Source organism: Charadrius vociferus, unplaced genomic scaffold (genome assembly GCF_000708025.1).
Source record: "Charadrius vociferus isolate BGI_N301 unplaced genomic scaffold, ASM70802v2 scaffold711, whole genome shotgun sequence".
Lineage (NCBI taxonomy): Eukaryota > Metazoa > Chordata > Aves > Charadriiformes > Charadriidae > Charadrius > Charadrius vociferus.
The window spans coordinates 499,153-508,293 of NW_009646852.1; the positions used below are offsets into that span (position 1 = coordinate 499,153).

General features: G+C 59.2%; 1 protein-coding gene across 1 annotated transcript; it reads right to left on the reverse strand.

Moving 5' to 3' along the window:
• Positions 1–2,300: 2,300 nt before the first annotated feature.
• Positions 2,301–8,713, reverse strand: LOC104294634 (solute carrier family 2, facilitated glucose transporter member 9-like; the record flags this gene model as incomplete). The annotated part of the gene is made up of 11 exons (XM_009894257.1): positions 2,301–2,540; positions 2,772–2,899; positions 4,425–4,528; positions 5,079–5,179; positions 6,374–6,484; positions 6,613–6,800; positions 7,167–7,299; positions 7,382–7,527; positions 7,776–7,900; positions 7,981–8,141; positions 8,606–8,713. Coding segments are annotated over 11 exons (1,545 nt in total), but the record flags the coding sequence as incomplete, so codon positions are not given.
• Positions 8,714–9,141: the final 428 nt, after the last annotated feature.

Sequence of the window (9,141 nt, forward strand, 5' to 3'; positions counted from 1 at the left end):
CCAGAGAGCTGCTTTGGACACGGGGAGGCATCTTGGAGCCCACCCAGCCATTTCCTTCCCAAGAAGCCTGCAGTGGAGCAGCTGGGAAAGCCTCCCTGGGCAGGGCAAGCAGAGGGGAAGCCCAAATTCTGCTTTTGCAAGAGCACCAGATGTGGTGGGAAGGCGGGAGAGGGGATACGGAGCTTGGACTGACAACCCCAAACAGAGATCCTGCCCCAACATCCTAAAGCTGATGAGAAGCTAGTGACCCATGAGAACGGGGTTTCCTTGCTCCTACCCTTCCAGGTCCTGCTGGAAGGAGGATGGACATGTTCCTTGGCACGATGACCTCACAAGGGTCCCCAGGAGCAAATGCACCCAAAAGGCACCATAGGATTTTGCCAGTGACCTTCCGTCCTTGGAAAGAGGGGAATTCTGGCTCTGGTGGTGTCTGAAGCCCTGGGAGAAATGGGTCCTGACCCTACGTTTCCCAGGTCTGCCCCATCTCCCCAGCCAGCACAGACCGGTCCTTGGCCATAAGGCAACACTCTGGCTCCTTGGCCACGCCAGGACCCTGGGATTGCCTCCCACGTGGAGGGCAGGGGGCATCTTCCAAGCTGCCCCGCATGCTGGGTGGGAGAGAGAAATAAATACCAGAATAAATAAATACAAGTGGCAAAGAGGCCTGAAATGATGCTGTCGTTTGCTGGGAATGAGAGACACAAGTGTAATTTAGGTTTTGATATTATGAAAGTCTCGCTGCTCTAAAACAGCAGGGCACTCAGTGCCTCATTAATAAAGGATAAACTTGGAGTCTATTTACAATGCACTTTTTGGGGTTATTTACACTCCATTATACATATGTAATGCTGCACATATTTACCGCTCTGTTCTGCTGCTGAGAGCAGCCGAGTCGGGAGGGAGACAGAGTGGGAAGCGGCTGATGCTGTGGAGCCATGACCCCTGCGTTGACTGATGTCCCTTAAACAGCTCGAGCTGCAGGAGAACCCCAAGCCGGCTGCTGAGGATGGAGGGGCTGGGACCAGGCACTGGGGGACCCAGTATGGCCCAGTCCCTGTCCCCATTGGCCCAGCACCCACCCACTCCTGGAGGCACCTCGAGGCTTTGCCAAGTGATGCAGAAAGGGTGAGCTCCTCGCATGGGCTGGAGCCCAGCACACCAACAATTGACCACAAGCACCAAACGTCCGAGCTGTGGGCCCATCATGGAGTGGGGAGCTGGAAAAAAAAAGGGCTAAATTATCTGCAACAAAATAACTGATGTCTGTGTTGGCACCAGAGGGTTTTGGCCATGCAGCCCTCTCCACCACCCAGCTTTTACCTCCTACCAGAGCAAAATATTGTGGTTTCCCTGCAAATGGCAGCTCCCTGAGGAGCCCCCAACCCCATGGTGTTTGTGGGAGCTGCTGTGAGGGTCCTGGGCCATGAAACAGGGTAACCCCCCACCACAGGATCCAGGGCAGAGACATGGGATAGGACATGCTCGGAGGTCACCCAAGGGTCACAGCAATTCATGGGGTGCAGCAAGGGACTGTGGGTGCAACCGGCACCCCTTTGTCCTCAGCAGAGTTTCGGAGGGTGCAGGGGTCCCACGGGAGCACTCAGCAGGGCCAGCATGCAGGGCTGGGCGGTGCGGGGCTGCCAGCAGGCTGTGGGGGGACACGGTGGCTGGATGGTCACCCCCAGCTCTGAGCTGCTCCTGGCCTTTCTGCAACTCAGTCTGTGTTTGTGTGACCAATGTGGAGCGAGATGCAAGAGCCCAGGAGACACCCTGACCACCTGTCCTGGGAAACGGCTGACTCTGACCTTCCCACCCAGGCACAGCAGGGAGGGGATCAAGGCCCCCATCCCATCTTGCTGCTCCCCACTGCTCCCTGGCACTGGGGAAGCACCCACTCGTGCCAGCATGCTCCAGTTTGCTGCCATCCCAGGTCATGCTTGCCAGACGCCAGCTCTGGAGGCAACGCTCTTTATTAAACACCTTGTGCGGGCAGCTCTTGGCAAGTCCATGTGCCCGGGAGTGATGTGGACCCCCCTGCCCCCAGGAGGTCCCCCTTTCTCTGAAAGGCATCTCTTCCATCACAGGGGTGACACACAGTGGTCGGTGCAACCCTGGCACATGATTGGAGTTAATCCTGGACGCGGGCTGCAGTGTGGTGAGATGTCCTGGGAGATGCTGAGCTGATCGAGTCCAAGCAAACTGGCCCTCATTTCCTTCCCCAGCCCCGAGCCTCCTCCACCACCCCTGTCCCCCACAGCCCACCCGGGGCGGGTGTCCCACGGTGGGAGGTAGGGGGCAGGTCAGGGCAAGCTGGAGCCTGAGCCCTCCAGGGAGCTGCTCTCCAAGGCTCCATAGCCATCAAACTTCATCATCCCGATGAGGTCAGCTGGGATGGAGAGGAAGGAGCGGCGGGTGGCAAAGATGTGGCTGATCTCCATGAAGGTTTTATTCTTGGTCTCGGGGATGATGAGGTAGACATACAGGGCCACCAGCAGGCAGACACCACAGAAAACCAGGTAGCAAAAGGCACCAGCTGACATCTGGGGACAAGAGAGCAGGGACGGGGCAGAGACCAAGGCAGTCCCAAGCTGGGCATGGCACAAGGCAGTGTCCCGTCCTGTCACTCTTCCCTGGGCTGGCTCTGGCCAGATTCGAGCTGAGCCAGGAGCATGGGCATCCCTGGGGTTAAGCCTGGCTTGGCACCCTGTCCTGGGGGAGCAATAGGGTCATGTCCATGCTCCCCTCCTCCCCTAGTCCCTCCAGACCAGTACCTGCAAGAAGGGGAAGATGAAGCCAACGGTGAAGTTGCAAAGCCAGTTGAGGGAACCTCCCACGATGTAGGCGGCTGGGCGGTGTGACTGCGTGAAGAGCTCGGCTGTCATCAAGAAGGGGACACCAGCTGCAGACAGAGGGGACAGGTCAACGGTACGGGGGACAGACTGCCTCAGGCACCCCCAAGGTCAACAGGTTCTGCCTCCACAGGGCTGGAACCCAGCACGACCCACAGGTCAAAGTGGTGGTGTTGGGAGGGCTGGAAGAGATGGGGAGCATGGGGATGGGTGGACCAGTGTCCAGTGCTCAGTCTCCCTTTGGAACCCATATCAGTGGTTGAGTGACTTCCCCCCTGGCATACCACAGTTGCACCTAGCTGGGCGCTGAGGCCAATTTCACAAGTTACTTGATTGCAAAGTTTCAGACTGAATCAAAGTCAAGATGGAACTTTTCATCTGGATCCTCATTTTGCAATAATTTGCCTAAATACTGATATATTAAATCTCATACAGATCACAGGCACAGGGAAACATGTTTCTGGTGCCATCCATAATGCCCTTTCCAGCCTGCCTTGATCAAAATGGTTTAGAAAATTTCCTTCTATCAAGCAGCTAAAGGCTTGGACACCATGGTTGATCTGGACAGGAAAGAAGCAGCCACATTTCCAAGCATCAGAATTTCCTGCAGGATACAGAAATGCCATTTACCAACTGGCTCTTCCCAAATTGTACTGTGAAAAAACCCAGAATGACTGAAGATGATTGCCCAAGCTAACTTGGCTACTAAAAACCGGACAAGGGTTGTAGCTACTTCTCCTGGAAGGACTCAGGCCCTCCTGCCATGTGTCACTGAGCTGGCAACCCTGGGTCCCAGGACTGTCCCTTTGCTGGAGGGCAGGGTCCGAGGTCCAGCACACACGCCAAGGCACACACGGATCTGGCAGGGGACTGTGTTTGACGTGGTGACATGGGTTGGGTTCCACCTCCTGGGACAGGGCTGACTGGGACCTCTTTATAAAAGATGGTCCAAAGACAAACCAAAAAAAAAATGTCCATAAGTGAGGGAGAAGTGGAGCCCCTGACGGACTCTTACTCACAGCTTGCCCAGAATAGAGATATATATTTTTTGTTTTAAAACTCCTATTCATCATTGTTTGTGAACAATGAGCCATTAAAATCCTAATTAAAGATGTAATTACAGTGAATAAAGTCTGGGCTGAAGATGAATTATAGATCCGTTAGCAGCTCTGCTAATACATCAACTGGGTAAACCAGTCCAGGTTTCACTCCTTGCTGTTTGAGCCCACTCTCGCACCAGTGCTCAGTTAGGGGCAGGACGATGCTCACCAGCCGCCCTGTGATGGGACCAAGTGACACCTTCTGAGAGGCATGGGGATGGTTGCCAGGGCTTTCTCCTGGGCTTGGCCAGGGAGCAGGGATGAGGAGGAGGAGGTGGACCATGCCCTGGGGACGTACGGCACTGGAAGGACTTGTGGTGGGGTCTTGCTCGAGGGGTGCAGCACAATAAACCAGGGTCTGGCCGCAGGGAAGGGGTCAAGGCACCAGTCCTGCCACCTGCCTGCAAACCCCATTGCTCCCCCAGGACCCCCATTCCCACCCCCCATCCCCTGCTCCCGCCGGCCCCAGACCCACCTGGTCCCATGCAGAAGCCGGCGATGATGCCGACCACGCAGGCGACGCTGACGTAGCGCATCCAGGGCAGGGCAGTCTGCGAGGGGACACGGGGCTGGGGGATGCTGCTGAGGTGGTGGCCCTGAGCTTCACGCCCAGCATCCCCAGGACTGGGCTTCACGCCTGCCCCTCAGCTTGGCGGTGGCCCTTGAGGACAGTGGCCACACAGGACACGTGGGGCAGATGCAGACAAGCAATGGGTGGTTGTGGCAAAGCTGGTGAGGGTCAGCCTTGGCAAAGCTCAGAGACTCGTGATGCTGAGGTGTTTCCAGAGCTGTAGGAGCATCCCCTGGGAGCAGGCAGCAGAGGAAAGTCCCTGCAGACCTCTCCACCTCCCCTGGCATTTCACAGCCACTTCCCTGGGGACAACTATTTCTGCAGAAAAGCTACCAGGAGCGGCAGGATTTTTCTCACGTGGCTTTGGGTTTTCTTTCTTGTTGTTTTTTGCTCTGACTTTTCCTCTGCTTTAACTTTGAAGGGAAAACATTACTTGGAAGAGCCAGCTCGCCTCTCATTTCTGTGCACGCCCCCTCCCCTGGGGTGATACCCATCCCTTCGTCACCCAGCCCCAGCCCTGTCAGTGGCCCAGGGGCACGGCAGTGGCCAGACCCTAACTGCAGCAGCAGGGAGACAGTGATGCCAGCTGAGCAGATACCCATGGCGCAGAAGCCAGTGATGATGAGGGGCCGCCGGCCCAGCTTCTCGATGGTGAAGCACTGCCGAGGGAGAGCAGAGACTGACAGGGTGGTGGGGAGGTCCCCACCAGGACGGCGGCACCCCCTGTACCCCAAATCCAGCTGAAGGTGGGAAGATGCTCCCGGTGGCATCTGGGGGTTGGAGGCAGCGCCAGCTCAGAGTTCCAGGGTTGGGGTGGGGACAGGGGAAGAGCCAGGGCTTCGCGGTCCCGGTGTCAGCATGCACCGGGTGGCAGTGGGGTCCTGCAGAGCCCTGTTAGGGTGCAGGGTCTGGGCTGGCCGGGGTGTCCCCACAGCCACATCTGCACCGGCGCGGAGCGGAGGTGCTGGGCTGGGACGGGGTGTTTGGGGCAGCGGGCAGAGCAGGCAGGGTGCGGGCAGGCGGCGCGGCGGTGGCTGGAACAGGCAGGGTATTGACAGCAGAACAAATGCCTGTAATTTTATAACCAATCTCGGCACGTCCGTCGGGGGCCGTTTGCGGGGCTGCTCCCGAGCAATCTGGCTGCACACCGGGCGGCTGCCGGGGGCTGGGGTGGCCCCGTGGCCAGGGCAGGGGAGAATGGGGCACCCTTCGGAGGGCCAGGGGGGTGACCGAGGGGTCCCACTCTGCCGTGGGTTGAGCTATGGGGAGAGGGGAGCAACCCCCCTCTCAGCCTCAGTTTGCTGGGAGAAGCCTCCCCCCCATCCATCTCTCTAATTGTCAGAGAGCGGATTTAGTGCCGAGTGCCTCGGGCTGGTCCCAGGTGACACTCGCAGATGGGACGAGGGCCATAAATCTGCCTGGCCCAGTGCTAACTCTCCAGCTAAATGAGGCCTGGCTGGGGGGGCCAGGGCTGCTAGCCCGGGGCCAGGCCAGTGCTTGGCTGGGGGGGGCAGATGGGGACGTGTGGCTCTGCTAACGAAGGGACCATGAAATTGGGAACCAGAAAGAACTGCTTAGCCCCCCTCCATCACCCCCAACCTGGTTCTTGCCTGGCGTCTCCCCCCAACCTCCCTGCTACCCACTCACCCCAAAATTCTCCAGCCCCTCCTAGATGGGATCTGACAAACTGAGACCCTCTCATCCCATCTCCCCACCCCATTTTTCTGCCAAACCCTCCGCCCTGCAGAAAAGGGGCATGGACAGCATTTGGGGTCCATCCAGCACCACCTGTTTGATGGTGCTGGGAGCTGGGGGCTCTGCTCGGGCACTGAGTCTGTCCATCCATCACTCACCCCAATCAGCCCCGCGACAACTTCAATGGCGCCAGTGCCCACGGTGGTATAGGGGATCTGGGACACGGGGATCCCGGCGTTCTCGAAGATGGTGTTGGTATAAAACCAGATCTGCCAAGGAGGGGACCTAGCGTGAGCCGGGGGGATGGAGCCAGGGGGCACTTGGTGAAATGAGTTGCCAGGTCTCAGCTCAGCCTCCTCAGAGGCAGGTCCTGGGGGGAGGACCCCGCAGGGCTTACGGCATCGATCCCCGAAAGCTGCATGCCGGCGTTCACCACCACCACCGAGAGGGTTTGCCAGCGGACGGAGCGATCTCGTAGCAACTGCCAGACGGAGACCATGTCCACGGAGGAGAGCGACCGCTGCTCCTCCTTCATCTCCTCGATCACATCCTGCACGTCGGGTGTCCCCAGGAACCGGTGCAGCGCTGTGGGGAGAGCGGGGGTTACAGGCACACGCTTCCCCGTCACAGGGTGGATGCTCATAGGTATGGCACCAGGCAGGGGCAGGGGCTTGGCTCTGCCCTGGCTCAGGCTCCCCAGGGGACCTCCCTGACCCATGGGGCTGAACATCCATAGGAACCGAAGAGATGCCTGACACCACGGTGATGGGCACCCTGGAAATGCTACAGCACAACCGGGTAGGAGCTGAAGGGCTGAATCATAAGGACTATGGTGGGCTGTCGAGTCTGGGTGTAGAAGGATGCTGCGAGGATGCACCTTGGTCTCAGAAGACCTTGGACAAGCACACAGTACCTCCCGGATCCAGTCCCCACCCCAGGACACTCCCTCACCCTCAGTGGCCCTGCAGACATCGTTCTTCTCTATCAGCAGGTACCGTGGGCTCTCGGGGAAGCAGTGCAGCAGCAGGAGCTGGAGGGAGGCAGGAACGACCACCACTGACAGGAAAAGAGGCCAGAACCTGTCCTGAGAGAAGTAGAAATGGGATGTGTCACAGGAAGGACAGAGCAGGGTCTAGCACACACGTGGCCTGGAGTATTGTGCTCACCTCACCCAGCAGCTCTGGGAGGCTCAGGACCTGCGCGAAGAAAACCCCCAGGCAGATGAAGATGCTGGGCATGAGGCCCAGGAAACCCCGCAGGTTCTTGGGGGCTATTTCTCCCAGGTAGAGGGGCACCACGCTGAGACAGATACCTGGGGGGGACAGGGAGGACTGGGATGGGAGAGGCAGCCCAGCCAAACCCTCAGTGTATCTCCTCCCATGCCCAGCACCATCCACAGTGGGATCCATGGCCAGGGAGGTGGCCCTGTCTGTCCCATGGACATCCTCACCACAGAACCTGTGGCCATGGGGTATATGAAGTCATCTCCAGCCCCCGGGGAATGGGCTGTAGAGGACAAAGCCACGAGGAAGGGGCCGTGCACAGCCCTGCAGCGCCTACCTGAGTGGAGCCCCGTGATGGAGCGGCCAATGATCACCATCTCGGGTGATCCCAGCTCCCGGCTGAAGCCCATGAAGCCGCTGGCCAGGAGGACGAGGAGAGCACTGCGGCTCAGCGTGCCGTTCCTAGCAGGGCAGAAGGAGCAGGGCAGACCCTCCAGATCCATCTTACCCCTCGACCGCCCTGTCCCATGCCGCCCCCTTACCTGCCGTACCGCTCCACCAGCACCCCCACCAGCAAGGAGCCCACCAGCCCGCCCAGGGCAAAGATGGAGACGGTCAGGGAGTAGAGGAGGGTCAGGGGGCCGGAGGCCAGCCCGTGCCCGTAGCGCTGGGACCATGTGGCATTGTAGAAAGCCTTTATGTACTGTGGGGCAGAGACACACACAGAGGCACCAAATGCATTGGAAGAAAGGGGAAGATGGGGAAGATCGGCCCCATAGGGAAAAACGCCGTGGGTTTAACATCATTGCAGGAGATGCAGGGCAGGACATGATGACTGGGATGTGCTGGTCTGGTTGCTCAGCCAGCCTGAGCACCAGAGGGGTTTAAGAGATGCCACGGGCAGAGCTGGAGCTGGAGCAAGGAGGTTGTGGGGAGCTTTCCCCAGCCCCTGCCTTCCAAGGGGGACCAGTTTTGGGGGTGTACAAGAACACAGGCTCCCATGTCCCTTCCATACCATCCCTCTCCTCGGACTGCTCTCTGTGGGGGAGTGCCCAAGGGAAACGCCAGCATTTTGATGCGGGGCTGCCGGGTAGCGATCCCTCTGCCCTTCCAGGAGAGGATGCAGAGCCCTTTCCCCTGCTCCCAGAGAGGTTACCCCCCACTTACCGCCGCCGGCGAGTTCACCACGGCCAGGTTGTAGCCATAGAGCATGGAGGAGCCGAAGGACACCAGGAGGGTGACTGACAGCAGGGGGAAGGTGAGGTGCTGGGAGAGAGAAGGAGGGATCAGCACAGGTCACACGTGGCATGACCTGTGTTGGTTCACTGCCCCTTTTCTAGTAGGGATGTCCCTGTCCCAGAGCAAAGACCCCAACGCGATGGAGCCATGTGCTGAGCACTGCTTCATGCCACTGCCCAGCACCCAGCCCGGCCGATCCAGATTCCCCATGGTGGGTCTCGTGGCTGTGGCGTGAGACTTTGCCCTGGCGATGGCCCAGCTCAGCCTGCTTGTCCCCGCTGCCTGTCCCAGGGACCCCTGCCCCGGGGCTGGGAGGGGGCAGGGGGCAGAAAGGGGCAGGTAGAGGAAGGAGAGACACACATCCCCTCCTGTAGATGAGGGCATCCGAATGCCACCGCCGCAAGTTGCCCTCCCTGACCGAGAGGCTCAGACCTGCTGAAAGGTCGCAGCCCCCCCAAAGGACC